The sequence below is a fragment of the Diplodia seriata genome (genome assembly GCF_021436955.1).
Source record: "Diplodia seriata strain FDS-637 chromosome Unknown scaffold_2, whole genome shotgun sequence".
In the NCBI taxonomy this organism is placed as follows: Eukaryota; Fungi; Ascomycota; class Dothideomycetes; order Botryosphaeriales; family Botryosphaeriaceae; genus Diplodia; species Diplodia seriata.
In genome coordinates this window covers 1,866,507-1,889,168 of record NW_027117309.1, presented here as the reverse complement: position 1 = coordinate 1,889,168, position 22,662 = coordinate 1,866,507, and the positions used below count along the sequence as shown (strand labels likewise).

General features: G+C 57.4%; 8 protein-coding genes and 1 non-coding gene across 9 annotated transcripts; 3 read left to right on the top strand and 6 right to left on the bottom strand.

Annotated features, from left to right (window-relative positions):
* Window positions 1-1,556: 1,556 nt before the first annotated feature.
* Window positions 1,557-1,632, top strand: SLS55_001951. The gene has a single exon. It is a non-coding gene; the product is annotated as a tRNA-Arg (tRNA).
* A 2,520-nt stretch (window positions 1,633-4,152) lies between these two features.
* SLS55_001950 (uncharacterized protein) lies at window positions 4,153-5,892 on the bottom strand (the record flags this gene model as incomplete). The annotated part of the gene is made up of 2 exons (XM_066773438.1): window positions 4,153-5,123; window positions 5,322-5,892. 2 exons carry the CDS (start codon window positions 5,890-5,892, stop codon window positions 4,153-4,155), a joined length of 1,542 nt encoding a protein of 513 aa, XP_066636005.1.
* Window positions 5,893-6,271: 379 nt separating this feature from the next.
* On the top strand, window positions 6,272-8,013 carry SLS55_001949 (uncharacterized protein; the record flags this gene model as incomplete). The annotated part of the gene is made up of 4 exons (XM_066773437.1): window positions 6,272-6,443; window positions 6,525-7,007; window positions 7,056-7,756; window positions 7,810-8,013. The coding sequence occupies 4 exons, from the start codon at window positions 6,272-6,274 to the stop codon at window positions 8,011-8,013; spliced, it is 1,560 nt and encodes a 519-aa protein (XP_066636004.1).
* A 536-nt stretch (window positions 8,014-8,549) lies between these two features.
* Window positions 8,550-9,870, top strand: DES1 (sphingolipid delta-4 desaturase; the record flags this gene model as incomplete). The annotated part of the gene is made up of 2 exons (XM_066773436.1): window positions 8,550-9,017; window positions 9,097-9,870. The coding sequence occupies 2 exons, from the start codon at window positions 8,550-8,552 to the stop codon at window positions 9,868-9,870; spliced, it is 1,242 nt and encodes a 413-aa protein (XP_066636003.1).
* A 657-nt stretch (window positions 9,871-10,527) lies between these two features.
* Window positions 10,528-11,527, bottom strand: SLS55_001947 (uncharacterized protein; the record flags this gene model as incomplete). The annotated part of the gene is made up of 3 exons (XM_066773435.1): window positions 10,528-10,572; window positions 11,045-11,246; window positions 11,442-11,527. 3 exons carry the CDS (start codon window positions 11,525-11,527, stop codon window positions 10,528-10,530), a joined length of 333 nt encoding a protein of 110 aa, XP_066636002.1.
* A 1,374-nt stretch (window positions 11,528-12,901) lies between these two features.
* MAP2 (Methionine aminopeptidase 2) lies at window positions 12,902-14,536 on the bottom strand (the record flags this gene model as incomplete). The annotated part of the gene is made up of 6 exons (XM_066773434.1): window positions 12,902-12,958; window positions 13,015-13,263; window positions 13,317-13,532; window positions 13,590-14,239; window positions 14,309-14,431; window positions 14,494-14,536. 6 exons carry the CDS (start codon window positions 14,534-14,536, stop codon window positions 12,902-12,904), a joined length of 1,338 nt encoding a protein of 445 aa, XP_066636001.1.
* A 2,177-nt stretch (window positions 14,537-16,713) lies between these two features.
* On the bottom strand, window positions 16,714-18,538 carry POR1 (Mitochondrial porin; the record flags this gene model as incomplete). Its single annotated transcript, XM_066773433.1, has 7 exons — window positions 16,714-16,743; window positions 16,803-16,922; window positions 17,000-17,683; window positions 17,749-17,837; window positions 17,894-17,927; window positions 18,007-18,084; window positions 18,302-18,538. The coding sequence occupies 7 exons, from the start codon at window positions 18,536-18,538 to the stop codon at window positions 16,714-16,716; spliced, it is 1,272 nt and encodes a 423-aa protein (XP_066636000.1).
* Window positions 18,539-18,709: 171 nt separating this feature from the next.
* SLS55_001944 (uncharacterized protein) lies at window positions 18,710-19,368 on the bottom strand (the record flags this gene model as incomplete). The annotated part of the gene is made up of 3 exons (XM_066773432.1): window positions 18,710-19,077; window positions 19,138-19,235; window positions 19,283-19,368. The coding sequence occupies 3 exons, from the start codon at window positions 19,366-19,368 to the stop codon at window positions 18,710-18,712; spliced, it is 552 nt and encodes a 183-aa protein (XP_066635999.1).
* A 1,755-nt stretch (window positions 19,369-21,123) lies between these two features.
* On the bottom strand, window positions 21,124-21,662 carry YPI1 (Type 1 phosphatases regulator ypi1; the record flags this gene model as incomplete). The annotated part of the gene is made up of 2 exons (XM_066773431.1): window positions 21,124-21,377; window positions 21,455-21,662. The coding sequence occupies 2 exons, from the start codon at window positions 21,660-21,662 to the stop codon at window positions 21,124-21,126; spliced, it is 462 nt and encodes a 153-aa protein (XP_066635998.1).
* Window positions 21,663-22,662: the final 1,000 nt, after the last annotated feature.

Sequence of the window (22,662 nt, the reverse complement as noted above, 5' to 3'; positions counted from 1 at the left end):
TGTTGCGCGGGGGGCGGAGAGTGAGGGGTGGGGAGAGAGGAGAGGGGAAGGGAGAGCAGCCCGGGGCGGGCGGGTAGATATTGGGTGCGCGCTGGAGCTGTGGGTGATGGTTGTTGGCGGGCGCACGCGTCAGGGAGCTTGGGCGCGGGCGCACGTCACGACCGCCCGGCGCTGGGGCGGGCGAGGCAACAGGGGCCCACGAAATTTTCCCGATGCTTCTGCGCGCGCTGCGGCGGCGGAAGCTGCTCCAAGCTGGCAACAATTCCATGGTCGCAATGACGCAGGCAGCGCCCGGCAAGAAGGCCGAGCGCCACCCGAGAGCCAGCCAAGCACACTCGACTCCACACTTATGAGCTCAGGCGCCGGCTGCCCCTTGGGGTCCGCCAAAGGAGCTCAATCCGCCGTCGAGATCCTTCCGTCTTGGTCAGGCCCCGCTCGCCAAACCTGCCTCCCGCCTGCGCTCCGCCCGCCGCCGCCCCCATGTGACTCCGTCCGCGCAGCTTCCAATGTCTCGCGGCTCCTGAACGACGGCCAGCCGAGCCCAGAACAGGCCCAATGCAGAAGCCCCTGAGCCGATACGGGGTCGCGCGCATCCCCATCGCCTTCACGGAGCCTGACTCCGCCCAACAACCCCGTGTTGGGCCATCGCGCTCCACGGAGCTCCACGGAGCTCCACGCAGCTCCCCGCTGGCCGGAGCGTCGTGCCGGGATCGGCGCCGGGGTCCCTCCAGACAGCTGGAGGACAGGTCTCCATTTCTTTCCAAGATTCCCATGCCTGGAGAACAGCAGAGACCCGCTCCAGCTCGACATTACGCCCTCCAACGTCACACATCGTGAAATCGCTGCCAGCACCCGATCCGGTCCGACTGCTTCGTCGTATTATCCCTGGTGCTACGCGCAACGATCGTGATATGAAGTCCGCCTCATCTCCCGTTCATCGGATCTCTGACACCGGACGTCGACCAGATATGCATGCCAGCGGTTGAGCCTCAATCGACCGCGTTGTCCAATCACATGCGCAGGACAAGGTGGCACAAGTGGTACCGCAGAGAGCAGACACAAGAATGACGTGCATCGCCCTCCCCACAGGCAGCGCACAAGGCAACCCACCATCCTGGAGAAGCTGGAATTTGTCGACGATCCGAGTGGAGACGATCCCGAATCTGACCGACCGCTAGCAAAACCGCCTTGCCACTCGACTTTCCGATGTGTCTTCCCCAGAAAATCCGACGCCTTGTGATCGCAAATCTTGACCACCGAGTGAGTCTCAAATACGTCTAGATATTGGATTCGACTGCCTACATAGGTATGGTGCGTTATCTCCATAAGGCAGATGTAGGATGGCTCACTTCTTTTGTCGTCCGCTGTGCTGCTGCCTCGGAGCCCTCTACGGTTCAAGATTGCTATATCAAGAATTGAACTTGCCCCTGAACAGAATCCCTTTTCCTGCGGCAAGCGAAATTAACGGTTCATAAACAGAAATCGCCATTGTCGTTCTAACAATCACCGAGCAGCACAGCTTGGTCGATTCAACAAGTCAGCTTCTGAAGTTTACTGGCCGCGTGGCCCAATGGCCAGGCGCTTAACTACGAATCGAGAGACTGCAGGCTCGATCGATCCCTGCCGTGGTCACTTCTCTTTTGCCCGTCTGTAACAAGTCCGTTGTGGTCGTTCACATCGCGAATCCTGGCCAGTCGATGGTCGCGAGATTTTTTTTTTTTTGGTGGTCTTTGGCGTTCAAGCGCACGCGCCGCACAGGGCAACATTGCCGATTGGCGTACGGACGCTGACGTCCCAACAACCGGACAACCGAACAGAGCCTCGTGCAATTCTTCCGTCGCTAGCCACATGCGAGGCTGATTGGACTTCAACGTCCCTGATCAGGAGACCTTTACCTTTCGCCGTATATGACCCGCGGTTCGATTTCGGGGTAGAGCCTGCCGAACCGGAGGGACTGCCCATGCCACAGCAGATGACAAAGAACCAGGTTCACCCGCATCTGCCTCATAGAGATATATACTCATATGGGCAGATGAAGACAAGATTCGGATGCAAATGTCCGCTTTAAATACGCACATTTACATCCGGAACTGGATCCTAGGACCTCTGGCATGTCGCCGATCTACCAGTATCACCAGATCCCGAGCAAGTTCGTGTGGCGGCCCATCGCCAAATTTCATCGACAATACAAAATTCAAGAATAAGCTGGAAGAGTAAGGCTTTTTTTTTTCTTTGACTTCGCCGCTGGCGCTGATGACATCGCGAATGGCCGCTTCGGACCGCGCCGACCGCTGTGATTGCCATTGCGTCATGGACATTTACTTTCTTGCCAACGTACTAGAGAGTGGTAAGGAAAAGCAGCTCGTTATGTTGGTAGAGGAAGAGCGGTCCACCATATGTGAAGTTCACGAGAACCAGCGATGGGAATGGCCCGGGCAAGTGTAGAACAAGTGTTTGAATCGTTGTGACGGGGAGGCGAAAGTTGAGTCTTTTGTGAAATTTTATTCTGTTTGAGCCATAGGATTCGAAGGTTTATAGTAGTTCGCAGTAGATGCAGCGCCTAGAATTGGGTGGGGCTGATGGGGAGCCGTATGGCAGTTACGTACAGTAGTGCCCAAGCTAAGCCGTTCCTTCGACAGGGCATGTACACGTCGGTTCTTCTGGCTTCTGGGTGATATCCTTTTTTTTTTTTTTGTCTTCACTGTTTTCGAGATGCGGGAGAAGGCATTTGATATCAGCTGGCAATCAAAAGCCGAACCACCAATGGGTGGATGCCTTGACACAGGCTGACACCAACTTCTTCCCCAGAAAGGGAGGGGGGAACCTCAAGCATGGGAACGAGAACTAATTTTAGCCTGATGCCCTTGGAATATGCGGAGACCCCGCAGTTTTCAGGGGCGCTTGTGTTGCGCTGTGGAGCTCTTTGGCTTGATGTGGACCCGGGGAGGAGGGTCTCAAAAGGATGACGTGGGGTGGAGAAAACTTGAGATGCGGACTATCTTCCCGTATAAGGCGCTAATGTGATATCGTGTCCCAGGTACCACTGCATTTTACCCGCGTGGGCGGTTGAGCTCTCCGTCTAAGAGGTTTTTTGTGTGTATTATTCGAACTATGCATCTGCGTCCACATCATTTCTTCCAACTGCTCACGTAAAGAGGACGTAGTATCCTCCACGGCATGCGGCGAGACACGAATTCCAGTGTGAGCCACTGTGGAGAAATGGATGGTATAGGAAATGCTACGCATGCTAGCACTAGTTAGTAGAGAACCGGGGAAGGCAACGTGCGTTTGGCGACCAAGCCATCCCCTTTTATTGGATTGACGCAGTACCGAAACGCAAGTCTCCACTATCTACGTTTCGGGCATTGACTAGGATTTTTCCAAGGAGAGCTACCCCGCCACTACCGGCTCCAGAAAGGACTTGTCGTGGCGCTAGAGGGATGCGCGCGGATTGCCACGCTCGATAGTAAGCTTCTTTTCCTCCAACGAAAAGTCTGAGTCGAGGATGAGGGAAATTTCACTCACTGGTGGCTCGCACCGTAGATATGAGAGCTTCGACGCGGCGCCGGCGGGGGTAGTGCAACCCAGTGCCATGCACACAGCGATACAAAGACGAAGTCTTATTTGTTTAGGGATGCTGCTCGGATACTCGCGGTCGGGGTGCCTTCTACGGGAGGTGACAACGCCCTTGTCAGGCTATTCGCTCGCACATATCAGCACGAGAATACCGAACGGATAAGACAGAGGACCCGCAACTGCATGGTCCCACGGCGAAAAGGAAGTGCTTGTCCTTCAGCCGGGTGCTGTCGGAGCGACTGCCTCATGGTCATCGGGTCAGCCCGCCGACGAAAACATCAAACGTGCGGGGAAGCTAAGCTTTGGCTCACGAAAACGAACCACGTAGATGACGACGCAGTGTATGAGTCATTGTACACGCCATGGCAATTGTGGGAAACAAGCGAGGCTTGAGGCGTACAGTAAGGTGCACTGATCTATCTACTGTGCACCCCCTTCTGTGTGCTCTTAAAAACGACAGGGATATACAAAAACCGATCTAACAAGCAAAGATGAACAAAAGGGTCTTTCGACAAACTCTGAAATTCTTCCAAGTGTTGTGCAGGATATATGCGATATCGCCTTGTTTTTCTTTTTTTACAGCTTCGCCTTTGCCTGCTTGAGCATGGCATCGGCGACATTCCTCCTCTGAATCTTGCCAGTCGCCGTCTTCGGCATGATATCCGTGAAGAAGACCCTCTTGGGCAGCTTGAACTTGGCCACGCGGTCCTTGAGCCAATCCTTCAGCTCGCTCGCGGTGAGCTGCTGGCCCTCCTTCAGCACGACGGCAATGCCGACGTCTTGGCCGTACATCTCGTCGGCGATGGCGAAGCTGACGGCCTCGGACACGGCCGGGTGCTGCGCCAAGACGTTGTCGAGCTCGATGGGGGAGATCTTCTCGCCGCCCTTGTTGATGAGCTCCTTGATGCGGCCGGTGATGATGACGTAGCCCTCCTCGTCGAGCAGGCCCTGGTCGCCGGTGCGGAAGAAGCCCTCCTTGGTGAAGCTAGACTTGTTGGCATCGGGGTTGTTGAGGTAGCCCTTGGTCACGTTCTCGCCGCGGATGCAGATCTCGGCCTCCTTGCCCTGCGGCACCTCTTTGCTCTCCTGGTCGAGGATCTTGACCTCGACGCCCTGGCCGATGCCGACACTGCCCGGCTTGCGCGGGCCGTTCTGTGGCAGCGGGTTGGATGTCATCTGGTGGGCTGCTTCGGTCATGGCGTAGGCTTCGAGGACCGGTGCGTCGAATGTCTTCTCGAGCTCATGGAAAATCTTGGGCGAGAGCGGGGAGGAGCAAGAACGGATGAAGCGAATGTTGGGCTTGGGGTTGGGAGGTGGGTTCTTGAGCAGGATTTGGTGGATGGTGGGCACAGCAGTGTACCAGTTGGCCTTGTGCTCGTTGAAGTCATGCCAAAACTCAGAGGCAGAGAATTTGGGGGGAACAATGACAGAGCCAGCGGAGTGGAGTGGGGCAAGGAAACCTGCTAGCAGGCCATGCACGTGGAACAGCGGCATGACCAGCATAGTGCGATCTTGAGAGGAGAGCTGATAGGTCTTCTGGATGTTCTCTGTGCACCTGTTAGCATATAGTTGAGAAGCCAGAAGCACCGGCAAGAGGTACAGTCACACATGCGTGTCTAAAGCATGCAGTCAACGATACACTGGGAGCAACCCCTCAGTGAGCCATCTCTCCGCATGCCTCAGACATGAGCGTGGCTGTCGCCCAATATGCGGGTCTTCTACAACTCGATAAGGAAGTGACGTACTCATAGTCCTGGTGAGGTTGCGGTGGGTCAAGGGCACTGCCTTAGGCCTGCCAGTGGTGCCACTGGTGTGGAGCACAAGGGCAACATCGTCGGGCTGGGCCTGCTCGACCTTCTGGTTCCCCTTTCCCTTCAGTTTTCCCTGGTCCTTAACGTCCAGCACCACCTCCTTTCCGTTCCAGTAGCACTCGGCAATAGCCGCCTGGTATTTCCTGGCAGCCCTGACAGCAGGGGCGTCTTGGGAGAACTGGCCGCGGGGCACGAGAGCGACGGCAGAGCTGAGGTCGTCGATGTAGAACTCGAACTCGCTCTGCTTGTAGGCGGGGTTCAGAGGGGCGGCAATGGCTCTCTGCCATGAGGCGGCCAGGAAGGAAACGATGAACTCATAGCTGTTCGGCAGGGCAATGGACACGGCCGAGGCGGGGGAAATCCCGAGGGCGGCAAGCTTCTTCTGGAATGAGATGACCTCGGCGCTCAGCTGCTGGTAGGAGACGGTCAAGGCTGGGCTGCCGGGGATTATGACTGCAGTCGACCGAGACTGAGGCGAAAAGGCATTGGCAAGAGTGGTGGCCATGGCGATAGGTGGGGGACGCGCCGAACGGGAGAGAGACCGTAAATTGGATTCCACCACAGGAAACGGACCGGGGGCACGGGTATTAAGTATTTACACGGTGCACGAACGGAACGGTTGATCGGACGGGAGTCGGCAGACCTGGGAGGGAGAAGTCGGGATAGCGAGCCGTGAGCGTGTTGCGGCCGATTACGCCATTGCCATGCGGGTCGTGCTCCGAGCACAGACCAAGGCCCTCCGCGCCCGTGTGCCGGCTTTCTGGAGCCCGCGCGTGCGTGCCCAGGTTGCGCGCGTCCATCAGCTGCGACAACTCCCGCTCCGCACCCACAACTCTGCTCACCACCACCCACCCGCTGCGTCTGCTCGGGCCCGCTCAGCCGCCATGGCTCAGGACAACGCCGACAACGCCCCTGCGCGGGGCTTGTCCTCATTCGCCAACCTGCTCGGCTCCAATGCCGGCACAATCTCCAGCGCGCCCGTCATGTACAACCAGCAGCCTGGCGCCGACGACCAGCAGGACGCCACGCCCGCCAAGAAGCAGCAGATCAACTCAGGTACCTATTGCGCGCCTCTCGCGTCTGCTTTCGAAAAGATGTAGAATAGTGACTTATGCAGCGTCGTGTTAACCCGAGCAGCAGCGCTCCGCTTCCAGCCCACCAAGCGCCCCCAGGTACAGGCCCAGAAGAAGACCAAGCCTGCCTTCCCCAAGCCCGTTGCGCCGGCCCAGGGCTCAAGCTCGCCCGACCCGCAGGCTGCAGCGAACAAGTCTTCCGCCGCTGTTGCGCTGGCTGCAAACCCACCCTCCAAGGCCTCGCTCGCCGACTTCCTTGGCGATCCTGTCGACAACGGCTTCTACGCCGCATCCCAGCCCAGAGAGCGCGGCGGCCGCAAGAACAAGAAGAAAAAGAAGAAGAATTACGAGGTGCAGGAGCAGAACTGGGACGACATCTACGATCCCACGCGCCCCAATGACTACAATCAGTACAAGGGCAGCGAGGAGCAGATGCGCGAGATTGGAGAGTGGAAAGACCTCCTCTATCGCCACAGGTCGCTGAGGGAGCTCTCCAAGGAATACCCGGAGAGCGATGAGGAGGCCGACCAGCGCTCGCGCATCAAGCGTAGGTCGCACCCGCGCCTGAGACTTTCCGTAGCTGACACAGACTTAGCTCAATTTGCTCCGCCTAAGAGCTACAACTTCGCTCCGCCCGCCGACCTCAACACACCCACACCTCCCGTTCCTTCGGCTCCTGCTGAAGCACCCGACGACCCCAGTGGCGAAGATGCCTATGCCCGCCGCATGCGCCTGAGTGGCCTGGGCGCTCCGCCTCTGCCTGAGGAGCCTACTGGTGCCCCGCCGCCACCTCCGACGGAAGCACCGCCACCCCCTCCTCCCGATGGATCCATCTCTCGTGCACCTGTGCGCTACAACGTCCCGCCGCCCGATCAATTGCCTGATAAGCTGTCCGAGGAGATTGCAGCCGAGGAGGAGGCAGCCAGGGACGCTGAAGATGGATCCCGCTCGAAAGCGCCTGGCCAGAGGGGTTTCGCTCAGCGCATGATGGAGAAGTACGGCTGGGAGAAGGGCAAGGGTCTGGGCGCCAATGAGAACGGAATCATCACACCGCTTGCGATGAAGGCCGAGAAGCGCAAGAAGCTTGCTGACGCCAAAGGTGGTGGTTGGGCAACCCCCGCTGGCATGGGCAAGATCACCGGTGGTAAGAAGGCGAAGGGCAGCGAGGAGGAGGGCAAGTATGGCAAGATGAGTCCCGTTGTCGTCATGAGCAACATGCTGGTCGGTTTGGACTTGCAGCAGGAACTCGATGACGGAAGTCTGATGCAGGAAATCGGCGAGGAGCTCGACAAGGCTGTAAGTTCTCGCATTCTAGCCCCGCATCAACGATTCCCTATGATGGTTAATAGCTCGCGCAGGGTGGTCGCATTGAGCGCATCTACATTGATCGCTACGCCGGAAGCGGTGATGTCCCGGTTTTTGCGAAGTTCACGAACGAGCTGTCGGCATTGCGCGCCGTCAGCGCCATGGATGGTAGGGTGTTCAACGGCAACGCCATCCAGGCCCGCTATTTCGATGTCGACAAGTTCGAGCAGGGCGACTACAGCCTTTAATTTCCGCGCAGCAGATGGGTTGTGATGTCAGGCAAGCGACGGATGATGATCTTGGCGTTATCACGGGCATTTCCACAGGCAGGGAAGGGCTGGCGTCTGAATTGTATTGGTACGATTTCTATCGATGGGATCCAAAATGATCCAGAGCGAGTGCTCCACATAATGGGGCAACAGAAAGGAATTCGATGTGTTGCATCGACCAGTGTACCGAGTGCAATCGAAAAGTTGGGAGAGACGTGGAAAAATGACCAATCAAGATGCTGAAGCTACAAAGCGTGTGTATCATCTGTCCATCAGGCCAGCCGGAAGCGCTCGATCCGGATCGGGATGGGGCTGATGCAGGGCCATGTGGGTCACACGTGGAGCAGGCGGTGGCGGCTCGGATAATTCAGCAGCTCAGGCCAGAGTCACCCTACGCCTATCGATACGTGCCCCGGCCGCGAATTTCATCTCCACGTCGTACCTCCGCAACCTCGTCCCCTCCACTCGCTCAGTGCGATTTCTGTTTTTTCGTTTCTGCATTCCCTTTGCCCACCATGTCAGCGTCGGTCACGACCACGACGACCGTCGAGCCCAAGACGAAGAATGCCGAGCCCGACTTCTTCTGGACCTATACCGAGGAGCCGCACCGGACACGGCGCATGGCCATTATCAAGGCGCACCCAGAGGCAAGCTCGCCCCCCCTACGCAGGCAACGTTCAGAGCTAACACATGCACTCCTGCAGGTCACGAAGCTCTGCGGTCCCGAGCCATTGACCAAGTACATCGTCCTCGGCGTCGTCTCGCTGCAGGTGGCCTGCGCCTACCTCCTCCGCGACACGCCCATCCTATCCTGGCCCTTCTTCCTCACCGCCTACATCATCGGTGCCACGGCGAACCAGAACATCTTCCTTGCCATCCATGAGATCTCGCACAACCTGGCCTTCCGGTCGCCCATGGCGAACCGCCTGTTTGCCTGCTTCGCGAACATACCCATCGGCATCCCGTACAGTGCCTCGTTCAGGGTGCGTAAAACAAACACCCCCAATACCCCAAGAACTGCGAGGAAAATACAGAACGAGTTCTTGGCTAACAAAAACACAGCCCTACCACCTCACGCACCACAAATCGCTCGGCGTCGACGGCCTCGACACGGACCTGCCCACCGCCTTCGAGGCCGTAGTCCTCGACTCGGTCCTCGGCAAGGCCTTCTTCGCGACCTTCCAAATCTTCTTCTACGCGCTGCGCCCCATGTTCGTCTACCAGCTGCCCGTGTCGCGCATCCACCTCTTCAACATCGCCTTCCAGGTCGCCTTCGACGTCGCCCTCGTCAAGCTGGCCGGCTCCTGGCACCCCTTCGTCTACCTGCTCGCGTCGTCGTTCCTCGCGGGCTCCCTGCACCCCTGCGCCGGCCACTTCATCGCCGAGCACTACGTCTTCAACAACCACAACAACAACGAGCAAGATGCCCACAACAAGAAGACGCCCGTCGACGCGCCTCCCCCCGAGACCTTCTCGTACTACGGCCCCCTCAACTTCTTCACGTACAACGTCGGCCTGCACAACGAGCACCACGACTTCCCCGCCGTGCCGTGGAGCCGGCTATGGGAGCTCAACCGCATCGCGCGCGAGTTCTACGACCCCCTGCCCCGCCACCGCAGCTGGGTCGGCGTCGTCTGGCACTTCATCTGGGACAAGGACGTCGGCATGTGGTGCCGCGTCAAGCGCGCCGAGGGCGGCAGGAAGGTTGGTGGTGGGAACGGGGGGCCGGCGTCAGTGAACGGTGGTGGTGGTGGTGGTGTGGCGGCGCAGTCGGCTGGATGGAAGGAGGAGGAGTTGGGCGCGAACGAGGCGTCTTCGATTCCGGGGGTGAAATGAGATGTTTTCCTTTTCTTTTTTTTTTTTCAATGGTTGGGAGTGGGGATCCCCTTCTCCCCCGCCTCGTAAAGCTTTGAGGGAATCGAATGGGAGGTTAACGAATACGTACGGTTATGATCCTAGGGCAAATAGAACAAACCCCCCACCCCCAAAGTGTGATGATGTATGTACATATGATAGATATCAAAGGAATGGGAAACAACAAGTGGTCATGATACTCTCTCTCTCTCTCTCTCTCTCTCTCTCTCTCTACATGGCGTTATAAAAGTTGGCAATTGTGGGCGAAAGTAAGAAGGAGGGGGGTTTTGAATGGACAGCCGAATGGACGCGAGAGACGGGCGAGACAAGCGAGCGAGCGAGCTCCACAAGTCATGTATATCATCACTTTCATAGTCGTTCGTCCTCATATACACACAAAGACATGCGACGAGAAGTAAGTATTGCAGTTGCATTCGTTAGCTTTAATTGCGTCATGGTGGGAAAGGGTCATATATATAGGCAGCCAGCCCTCCGAGAAGAGGGAGCAGGAGAGAGAGGGCAGAATGACCAAATCTAAAAAAAAGAGAGCAAAAAGATCCTATATTCTCAACCTGTTATCCGAAGACAGCATGCTGCCCCCCTGTAGTAGTTGTGGCGGGACTGCTACTACTAAGCAAGTCACAAAGGCTTCCTGATGGCGCTCTTGAACGGGTAGATCTGGACCTGTGTGTGCGCGGCGGTTTTGGAACCGGTTAGTTAGCATTTATTTTGTTTCGTTCGTGTTCGTGTTCGATTGAACGACGACCGGGCAGCAAGGTGTAAATGGAATGGAGGTGCCAAGGTATACATAAACGGCCAAAAAAAAAAAAAAAGGGAAAGAAAGAAAGAAACAGTATAAGATGGGAATCCCGCGCTGCCCTCCGCCGCTCGTCCAACATCAACCCCCCGAGCGAGCCAGCCAGCCAGCCGCGTCGCCAACTTCCAACGAAACGACGACGACGACGCCTCCTCCTCCTCGCCCGCCGCCGCCGCCGCCTCCAACAATGCCACCTCACGACGCCAGAAGACACCTCCCTCCCCCAAAACCAAAATCCAGAACCATAACGAAGACGAAGGAAGAGAGAGCGAGAGAGAGATAGATCGACGAAAAAGAAAAAGCAAAAAAAGGGGGGAAAACACACACACACACACATACCTTATTCCAATCCCACACCTGATTCTCCGTGTAGACGTCCTTCTTCAGCTTCTCCAGCACCTCTTCCTTGGAGGCGGCCCAGGCCAGCATCGCGCTGCCCAGCATCTTCATCGGCTCGCCCTCCTTGGGCACGTCCTCGAGGAAGCCGCCGCCCCACAGCCAGAAGTCGGGCGGGTACGTCTGCAGGTTGCTGAGGTGCTGTCTGTTCGTCGCGCGGAAAGGGAGAGAGGATAAGGTTAGCCTGGGGAGCTTTCTATCTTCTCATCTCCCTTTTTTTTTTTTTTCTGTTTTCCTTTTCTCCTTGTGTTCGGGGTTGACGGTGTGGAAAGGAAGAGTTTTTTTGTGGTCGAAAGTGGGGGAGGGGCTGCTTGGGGGAAATGTGTTGTTGGGAACTTACTGCCTAACTTCCATACGGCGGGGGAGGGCGCCGTCCTGGTCGGGCAGAATGATGAGCCATTCGAACTTCTGGGGCTCGGACGACATGGTTCTGATGGTGGTCTGGTTGAAGCGGTTGCGTTGGGTACCGGTGAAGGTAGATGAAAGAGGAGGCAAAGAAGAAGCCAACGGACGACGAGCTCGGGAGATGGCGGCGGTAGTAGGGCGTGCGGCGGTCGAGGGTGAGAATCGGCGGACGGCAGCGGCAACGATCATAGAGACTTGGTGGAAGCTGCGGGGAAGGGTAGAGCCTGGGTCTTCGTCTTCCTTGAGGTGGAAGTGGAAGGTGGAAGAGGAAGGAGGGGTGAGGGGAGAGAGGGCGAGGACTGAGGGAAGGTTTATATATCTGGTAGATAGAAGACGTGATTCCCAAGATAGACGAGGCAGGATGATCAAGGTGAGCCGAGTCAGGAAGGAATGCGAAATGGGGCAAGTCGCGTGGATCCTTCTTGGGATAGGCCAATTGAGGAAAGAGTCGGCGGAAGAATATTCCCGCGTGTCTCCGGTTAATGCAGTGCGTAGGGCGCGGATTGTGGATGGTGGGAAAGCGAGGCGGCGTGCATCCGACGTGCCCCACCACATGCAAGCCCGACCCTCGGCGCAAACGCCCCTCGGCGGGGTCGCCCTCATGCCGCCCTTTCCTCCACCACGCCCTTCGGCCTTGAACAGGTCGGCTTGCTCCGTCAACGGCTACTTCCGCCTCCATCACCTCTTTCAAGCCTTGGTCTCACCCGCAACAATCACACCCCGCCACAGCATCCCACTCTCCCCCGCGTGCATAACCTGAAACAACACCATCCGCTCTGTTTCAGCATCATCACGACATACATCTACGATCGCAGAGGCAGACAGGAACAGGAGGAAAAAATATTATCCCGCCAACCAACTCGAAAGGCCAAGCACTCGAGCTATAATGGCCGGCGATAACGACGACTTCTTCCCTGACCATGGTATTCGTGCCGACACCAGTGACGAGTACAGCGCCGACTTCCAGCTGCCCCTGCCGCCGCTGAACCGCGAAGATGCTGCCTTCCTCCGAGCCGTCGAGGCTAGAGCTGCGTCATCGTCGTCATCCGGAAGTCAGCCCCTTCTCCGCAGCTTGATTGCGGCGTACAATGCCGAGGCGTCAGAACGGGGCATGCAACGAGGATTGGCGCCCATCTATCAAGGCTATCTGCTGCGCATGTCCGATGGTGTGAGTGCCGACGAACTAGTCAGTGGCAGCGATATCAGCAAAGGAAAACATAATGATAAGAGAAGAAACGAGAAGCTGTAGCGCATGTGTGTCGCTTGAAGTTTTCATTTTTGCTTATCCGTTCGTCTTCGCATGCACTTGATGTACTTTTCGTCAAGTCAATCATCTGGCATATCCTGTGAAACCCCAAAACAAATGCAGAAATTTTAACGATGGTGCATGATTCCTCAGTAGTCATCGCCCCGGCTGATGACCTCCTTGACGTTGGGACGGAGGAGGATGGTCTACAGAGACGGTTAGCTAAAGCCGGGTGAAAGATCTCTGACTGAGAGATACTCACGTGCTCGAACTGGGCAGTGTAGGAGCCCTTGACATCGCAGAGCGGAGGGTATGCCTCGACGATGCCACTCTGGACAAGGTTGTTAAGACCAAGGAGGTACTTGTCATGACCCAGACGGTCAAGGTACCTGCGGCAGAAAGGCAGGGTGCCGAAGTTCTTGTTGATGGACGTGAGAAGCGACTTGGCCGACGAGACGCGCAACGCCACCTTGGGAGCGTCGACGCGCCTGGCATAGTGCGACGTTTCCATCTGCGGAGTAGTCAGTTTCAGCCATCTTCGCGTAGAAAACGGGGAGCACGCACGTCGTCCCGGACGTAACCCTTTCCGGTACTTCCGAATGTCTCGATGGCAAATGTTTCGCCCTCCTCCATCTTGGTCTGGTCGGAGCCCTTGACGATGGGCACGCTCTTTCCGCCATGGATCTCGAATTGGTTGATGTTATGGCCGTTGAGGTTGCGAATGCACTTGACCTGGTGTGTCTGGCCGTCGAGCTCCACTTCGTAACTCTCCATGACCTCCTGGATGGCAGCGCCGATGTCAGACATGCGGACGTCAATACCAGCTTCCTAGTCCACAGTCAGCCAACACGCCCTGCCCATACTGTCGTCAATGCTTGCCTTGATGCCAGTGTTGGTTGCCTCCTTCACAGCCTGCAGCAGCGGGTCGTACTTGTGGTCGAATGCCAGAGTGAAGGCGCTGTCGACGATTCTGCCGTTGATCTGGGCACCAAAATCGACCTTCATGACATCCTCTTGCTGCAACACCATCTTGTTGCCGGCATTGGGCGTGTAGTGCGCAGCACAGTGGTTCAAGCTGAGACCGGTAGGGAAGCCCATTCCACCCTTCAAGTTATCACCCTCCTCAAGACCCTGGTGGCCGGTCAGGTGGCGCACACCGTCCTCGATGCCCTCGGCAATCTCGGTGAGGGTCATGCCCGGCTTGATGGTCTTCTGGGCCCACTGGCGCACTTGGCGATGGACCTCGGCACCCTGACGGTACTCGTTGAGGAAGTCATTGTTCATGCGGTCGAGATGGCGCTTCTCTTCGTTGGTGGTGCGGTACAGGTTCTCGTCGCGGTACTCTTCGATCTGGCCCTCGGGGTACTGGCCGTTGGGGAACAGCTGCGACACGGGCACACGCGGCGGGTCTGACTGCTTGGACGCGCCACCGCCAGCACCACCCTTCTTCTTCTTCTTTCTCGGCTTCTTCTTCTTCTTCTTCGCTTCTATTTATTGTCAGACATGCGCGGATCGAACGGGGAGCTGGAAGAGGGCGGATGTCGGGAAGCGCAAACCTCCAGTGGGAGCGCCGTCGGCAGGAGCGTCGTCTCCTTCCTCATCGTCGCTCTCGGCGTCGCCATTCACAGGCGCGCCGTTGGCTGGGGCGCCCTCGGCGGGCTTGCCGTTGGCCTCCTCCACTACGTCATATCAGCACATTGTACCTTTCTCAGACTGGAAAAGCGGGCGCGGAATATCCTACACTTGAGGTCTTTGATCCCCTCTGTTGCTGCTGCTGCTGCCATTTTGTCTGGTGTGAGAGGGTTGTCGGCTCTGGAATTGGTGGGGCAGCGGCTTAAGAGGCGAGCAGCACATCTTGATAATGGCCCGTGCGGCGCGGCGTTCGAACGGACTTCCGGCGTCCGCCTGAGCTCTAAGGCTGTGAATGCCCGCGCTCGACCTTCTTATATCCTGCCGGAAATCGGACAGGCGGCTCTGAGAGGATAAGGACGCGTCTGCCTGGTAGCCGACAACGGACTGTCTATCTTCATTGACTCGAATGGGTCATGGCGAGACACGGCCGCCACGGTCAAATAAGTTGTTGCCGGCCCACTCCGCGGTGAACCACCGACTGCGGGAAGACTGCGGCATCCATCGCTGCTATAAGACTTCAAGTAATTTTTATATCTTTTAGTATGGCTATAGAACGTTTTTCTAGCATCGAGGATATGATATAGTGTTGTTGAGTGGTGTTGGTGAACTCCGAGCACATTCATCAGATAACTTCAGCGGCCACATCAAGATAAGATGGCCTATTTTACCAATGCTCCGGGCCCGCTTTGCTTGGCGGGACCGCGCCCGCAATACCCTGTGCACTTCCGCTGTCGGAGACGTCATCATGGACACACAACTACTCCTACCCTCTTCCCGCCCACCTTGAGCCTTTACCACCGCAATCATTTTTCCGCCAGAGTCTCCCCGCACACATGAGCCAAGAATGAGGAATGCCACGCCTTGCACTCTCTCCGCGAAACCCCCATCAGCTGCTCGCAGCGCGCCGGCGACAACAATGCAGCAGCGGCACGCGCCAGTTCCACGCCTCAGCCCGGCACGGTAACGCTGAGGCGCAGAACCATTACGAAGCGCTCGAGCTCCCCTTTAGCGCAAGCGCAGCAGACATCAAACGGTAAGAAACCCCCCAAAAAAAGAAAAAGGAATGAAGAGACCACCCGCCAAATCAATCGAAATCGCAATCCCTCCGCCACTTCCATACCTCCCCCCCCCCCCCCCCCCCCAATCAACCAAGAAACTAACCACCACCAGCCAATTCTACTCCCTCTCCAAACGCCACCACCCGGACCGCAACAAGGGCGACCCGGCCGCGTCCTCGCGCTTCGTCCGCATCAGCGAAGCCTACCACGTCCTGGGCTCGCCGGAGAAGCGCAGCCGCTACGACCGCGACCAAGCGCGCCTGCACCCGCAACACCATCCGCACCACTCCCACTCCCACCACCATTCCCACCCCTCCTACGCCGGCCCGGCCGGCTCCCGCCCGCCCTCGGGCCTGAGCCGGCGGCGCACGCAATTCCGCGGGCCCCCGCCGTCCTTCTACCGCAACGGGGCGTGGGGCGCGCAGTCGGCCAAGCGATCCGCGGCGGGCGGGTACGACGGTTACTCAAACACGAACCCGTACGCGGAAACCACGAGCGACCACCACAACGACCCGGGCGACAACAACACCTACACGGGCGCGTTCTATAACTCGGGAGGAGGTGGCTTCGGCCCCGGCCAAGCCGAACGCGGGTGGGACACGGCGCTGCCGCACTGGGACCGGGTCGCGCACCGGCGGACGCAGGAAGGGATATCCGCGCGGCTGAGCCGGCGCGCGCGCGCGAGGGGCGAGTCGACGGACGAGATGAAGAACGGCGGCGGGCCCTGGAGCCTGCTGATCAACTTCTTCGTCGTGGGCGGCGCGATTGCCTTCGTGGCGAGCATACCGAGTTGGTTTAATAATAAGCAGAGGAGGGAGAAGGTGGTGGTGGCGGGGAAGTGAGCTTGAACTTTAGAGAGAGAGAGAGAGAGAAAGAGAGAGCTGTGAAGCGGCTGAGTGATGGCGGGATATTCGAATGTTTGATACTCGGGTTTTACAGGGCATTGGGAATGGGCGGCGAAGATTTGGGTGTCATAGATTGCGGGCGTTTGTACTTTCTTCCTTTGGCTCTGCGGGGCTTGCGTTGTTGTACGTACATTGATCACTGCTGAGACGAGAGTACTGCAAACGAAAAATCATCGTTGAAACTTGCATGTTTTCTCGATTGTATATCCTCTTTTGAGTACTACTCAAGATGCTCTAGCGTTACAGAACCTCACCGACGAAGAGAGGAAAAAAAAGCTAAAGCTACAGGGAAGGTCAAAGAATCCCATCTTTCCTCCGCCCAACCCTCCAATTCTATGTTTCCATCCGCAAATGCTTTTGGTTCGTTTAACCCTCGAAGGTGAAGGAAGCACCAACCTAAAGTACTTCAGTCAGCGCATGCTAGACCCCCATTTCGAGGCAAATGAATAACTTACCTTGTGGCCGGCCTCGTTGAGCTTCTGGGCGTCGAGGGAAGCGCCGATACCGAAGGTGAAGCCCTGGTTGATCTTGGTGTTGTAGGCAAGGGAAGCAATGCCGCGGTCGTTGATCTTGGCCTGTTTTCGGAGAAAAGGTGTATCAGATAGTATTCTTCTCCCCCACTATTGCGACTGCGCTCCGGCGGAGTACTCACCTTGGCGAAGGACAGGGGGTCGAGCTTGTACTTGCTGGCAAGCTCAATGCCGACGGCGGAGCCGGACTTGGCGTCCCAGGAAGCCTTGGCGCCGGTCTCGACGGCGGCGTTGACCTTCTGGTAGTACGAGGCGGTGAAGACGTTCAGGTTGTTGGTGGCAGTGACGGCGGCGCTGTAGAGCGGGGTCTGGTAGCCAACGGCGGCCGAGTAGCGGGTGATGGCCGCCTTCTGGACGTCGTAGCCAGCCTCACCACCGACGAGGAAGCCCTCGTGGCCGACGACACCGTCGACGACGGCGGTCAGGTTTCCGGCGGCCGAGTAGTCGAAGAAGGCGCGGGTCTGGAAGGCGGGCTGCTTGAAGGTGAGGTTGAGCTTCTGGCCCTTGTTGCCCGAGCTGGGGGCGAAGACCGAGGAGAGCTCGGCCTTCAGGCCCTTGGTGAAGGTGTTGTCCAGCTCAACCTTGGTGTTCAGGACGTTGGCGGTGTTCCAGGACTCGGTAACGGTGATGCCTGTTTTTGTCGAGATACGTATTAGCCCCGATAGTCCTAAGCTATGGGCCCCGGGAGGGCCCGGCACCCCCGAAATCACGAAGCTGCCGTTGAAGCCGTTTTTCTTTTTGAACGGTGCCATCAGAGATAGGTGTCGGATAGATATACCGTTAGAGAGAGCCTTCTTGCCCTCGACCTGTTTGTGCGCGCAGACGCGATCAGCCGCCGCTCCAACGCGCGCGGGAGTGCGGCAAGACTTACGGAGCCGTTGATGGGGCCATCGTGGGCGGAGGTGCCCTTGGTGGTGACGGCGACGCCGTTGGGGGACTTGAGCTTGACCTCAAGGACCGCTATCGGGGGCGTCAGTGACGGGGTCTCGGCAAGAGGTGCGCGCAGCGAAGCTCACCGGCGGCGGCGTGGTAGAAGTCCTTGTTCAGGAGCTGCGGCAGGCAGGGTTAGCATTGACAGGGCGGTCGGGCGTGAGCAATTGCGCTGTGGTGCGGCGCAATGCAAACGTACGTCGTTGGCCGACTTGGGGATGTCGCTGAAGGCCGGGACGGACATGATGGTGGTGATGCGGAAGAGGAGAGGATAGAACTGGGTGGAGCGGTCAGCTGGCAGGCGCGATGAGATAGACGGGGCGATGCGGGCGTACCGATGATGTGCTTGGGGGAGAGGGTTGCGCTGGGGAGAAGCCGAGTCGCGAAAACAAAAGAGAGGAGCCAGAGCTTGGGGTCGCCCGGCCCTCGCCCGCGTCGGCAACCCGTCGCGGAGCAATTCGGCGCGCCACGTGCCCACGCCCTCCTGCGCGCACTGGCTCCTCGCGGTGAACAGCCCGGCTGCGCTCCCCGCGCCTTTCTGTTGGGATTCCCTGCGTTTGATCGCCCCTGCTGACTTGTCGCCGCGATGCCAGCGCGCCTGCCCATTGGCCGCGCCTCTTGCATGCGTTGTCCCTCCCGAGCACGAGGAAGGCAAGCTTCAGATCGTCTCGTGCAGCCTCAAGCCTCTGGCCGTTCGAAGCCATGACTCCTTGTCCGACCCACTTGGCCATGTTGATACCCAGGCTATCATTTACTCCTTTCGTCCGCGTTCACCAAGGTCAGGAGAATACCACGCTTGCATCATATCACTCGAAGAGGCTGTGATTGTCTGCTGCCAGGCTTTGGCATTCATTGAGCTCTCATTGGTGAAGACATAGCGGTCCCCTCTCAAGGTCAGGTCCTCAGTCGCTGGGATGGTATGCCGGTGGCGCCTTTCTGTCCGCCATGTTGCTCCACTCCTTGATCATACAACCCGCAAGATCACTAGATGGAAACTTTTTCTGGAGCTTTTTCTCCACCAATTTGTGCAGACTTTGCAGGAGAGCGCACCGAATCCTATAACGCCACTGATCGTTGGCGTACTCTTTCGGGATGCTGAGATGCACATGCAGTACCGTAGTGTAAGCGTCATGAGGTGCATCAAGTTGCATCTTCCACACGAGACGGGCCCAGTATGTGGCCGGGTGGGCTGGTGTGGAGTGCCGCCCATCGAAAATCGTAGTGTACTCCATCTCCAGTCTACCAGTAGGCCATAGAGTCTGAGCTTCGGCTGTTGAGTGTTACCAGAGAGAGTCGAGCAAACGACGAATCTGTAATGGCACGGGCTTACCGAGAATGCTTTGTTCCCAAGTGCTGGCGCACTGTTCTGAGTCTTCAGTGTCAGGACTCGTGAAGAGCTTGGCATACGGTCCACGGCGGGTGAAGAGTCTATTCGTTATCAGTGCATTGCTCAGATGATATGACAAGACACCTACGCGAAGCCGACTCCGCGGAGCTGCGAGCATATCTTTTTAACTCTCTTCAGGGGAAACTCCCGGCGAGGCGGCAGTTTTTCGCCCATTGTGGATGTTTGCGTTGGCCTGGAGGGAAGATGGTTGGAAGCGAAGTAGATAACCCACAAACTTATAGAGCTTCTCTCAACGCTCAAATGTTGTGCGATCCAAACCAAGGGTCTCCCCAACCCTGACCTCATGAGTCTGTTCCGTACCAGCCAAGTCACGCTAGTAGTGGGGGTTAGTGGAGTGGGTTGGCCTCTCCTGGCGAAGCACACATAAACTAGGTGCCGGCGGAACGTACCAGGCCGAAAATTTTTGGGGGAGACTAGCTGCAACATGCCCAGGTACCGTGTCTTAAAGCTCTCTTCCAAGAAATTATAGCGCACCGGCCCTACGGAGGAAGCCCAAACAACGCCACCACCACTCAAAGTGTAAACCCATCCTCCAAGTGTCTGGACTTCTTCGCCAGCGTCTTCATCAATACGTCCTGGATCCTCTCCCCTCGCTGCTTTTGAAGGTTATCGAAAATTTTCCGATGGAGCAGCTCGAGAAGGAGTGCCTGAATTCGCCATGGCGGCTGACCCGCTTGCTCGTCCATCCTCCCGAATGTCAGCCACTCCGAATGCGCCTTCACCGAGACTCCGTAGAGGCAAATCGAGCATGGGCTGAGTTCCGATAAATCATCATCACCCTCATATATAACCAGTGCGGACAGTATGACATGGGCTGATTTCGTTCGTGGGCCGCCGAGGATCAAAGGCTGAGTTCTCGTGCTGAAGCCCAAGTAGGCACGAAGCAGAGTCGCCACAGTTCTCGAAGAGTAGTCGTTTCCGGCCGCCAGGATACTCGAAATTCACGAGAGCTTGCGCATCTCGAATTATGTCAGGAGATGTTGCTTCGGAGTTTCCATGCTCGTGCCTACTCAGTATCTCTTTTTTGAGCGATTCCACGCGGGATTTGTCGCACAGTGCCCTATGTAGGCCAGTCAACAACTAAGCTTCTCTCGAGAGTTGTTATAGATTGTTCTGACTGGTATTGCGGCTGCGTACGTTCGTCTAATCCGGCTGAGGATGGATGAGAGTCGAAATTGTAGGTATGTTTGGGTGAATTGACCTTGTCTACCATTTTGTTCTACCGAGACATTAGAGAGAGCACCCAAACTCAACGTCTTCATAACGTACCGCGCGGCACTCCTTCGAAATGGGAAGACGGAATCTGTTTCGCATACAGAAGTCTGTCAGCGCATATTTTATACACACGCCGAGGAAATTTTTGCTATCCCGACCCAATAAACGTGCCCTCCAGTTCTGCAGACCAGTTGGCTCTACATTGGGCCCGTGATAAGTTGACAGTGCACGGTTAGCACATAATGAATCATAGAACGCTGTAACCGGTGGTTCAAAAAGGCCCGCAAGTTCTGTGTGTAGGGTGCACCCGATACCGAACAAGGCTTGGCGATTCTGCGAGGTAGTAGAAAGGGGACTGGTTGAATCCCAACCACTTCTGACTGGAGACCGAAAAGATACCCAGGACAACAACGTTCGACAAGACCGAGGAAGTACTAGGGAGAAATGGCGCCCAAGCGAGCCGTTCAATTGCGTCTAGTCTATCCTAGACAACGATGAGCCATAACCATGTGAGATACAGGAGCCGCCGGAATGCCAGCCTGTGGCCCAATTTCTTGCTTTTGCCCCGAACAAAGACCTGAAAGATAGTAAGATCCGAACACCGTCGCTTGATGCGAATGTGGTAGCCCCAACGCCCCGCAAAGAAATGCAAGATCATTCAATCATGAACCCCAAACACCGTCTCTACCGGATCTATTTGTCATCGCCGCCCTTGTTCTTGGTGTAGTTGGGCATCTTCTCGTAGGCGTTCGGGCTCCTCTTCCGTGCCTTCTTCGGACCACTGCCGCCCTTGCCGTGGTGGTTGTGAGCGCGACCGCGGCTGTTGGTGGGGCGCGCGGAGCTGTTGTCGGGCTCGCTGTCCGAGTCTTCGTCGGAAGACGAGTCGTCGGACGAAGACTCGTCGGAGGATTCGCCGAACTCGCGCTGCTTGTGGTAGATGCAGCACACTGTGTAAGCATTGTCAGCCCTGTGATCGCACACGTGGCGATAGCGGCGCCAAAAGCCGGGGAGTGCTCGCGCGAACCTTTCGACGACTTCTTGCCCATTCCTTCGTTGTCAACGACGTCCTCGGCCCATTGGATGTGGCGGCGCTGCACGGGCTCGGCGCGCAGGCGCAGGGTGCCTGACGGGAGGTTCAACGGCGAGTCTCCGGATTCGGTGGTGACGATGGAGCCGTTTGAGGCTGAAGCCTCGGCGGTGCGCAGCGCGGACGGGACAGGGGTGTTGGCCATGGTGGGTGGTGTGGAAAGGTGGGCGATGAACGGGTGCGTACAGGAGGCGGTTGCGGCGTGTGAAAGAGGCGCTGGAGGCGAAAAGACAGGAGGGCGTGGGATTCCGCGAGTGGTGGGCGGAGCGTGGATGCGACAGAAACGCGCCTGCTATTGGAGGGCGTTGGCGAGGGCACGCGTTGTATATGTACGGCTTCGTTGTCCCGTGATGATTTGCTTGTCCGGGCAGAAGTGAGGTGACGGGCGCTGCGCTGCTTTAGCGCGCTTGGCTAAGGGAAGCTTCTCCATCTCTGCCCAACTGCGGCTGCCGACGTCATACCGCCTTTCCTAGTAGGTTGATATGCGCTGCATCAACGGCCTGCCGCCTGCCTGCCGCCAAGCAGCGGCGCGCGAAACGACGAGCGATTCATTCCGTCTCCTCATTGCAGGCACGGGTGCCGGCTTTTGCGCGTGAAGACCCTGGAATTGGAGCTGGACGAGCCCGCACGTCCCCGATCTCTCAAGCACAAGCGATCGCGCTTGGATACTCTCTCCCTGCATCTGCCCGACGGCCTGCTAACTAATCTGCTAGACAGCGCCCCCGAACCCGCTAGAACAGCTGGCAGCCCTTTTGGTCGCCAGCAGGCCTTTCACCATGCCCACGTGCCATGGGTTCTTCAGCTATAATTGACTCCAAGCAAGGCGGTGGCGGCCCGCTATTACCAAGCGCGGGGACGCCACGGAAGTCCTTGCCGCGGTAGCGCCCATTCCTACACTATCGTGCGCTTCGTTGGCTGCTGAAGCAAGCTTTCTGATGCATCGGTCGATCTGAAACACCCACGGACGCTCCTGCACGCTTCCACATCGGTCGTTGCAATCGATGCTGGAATTCGAGCGCAGTCGGTGATATCGGAGTCAATTCCTGACAATGCAGAAGCTCAAGTCCATCAGCATGTGCCGTCTCTGAAAGTAGTACAAAGGGAAAGAGATTGGTGTACGACGGGAGTTGTGCAGGGCAAAGCTG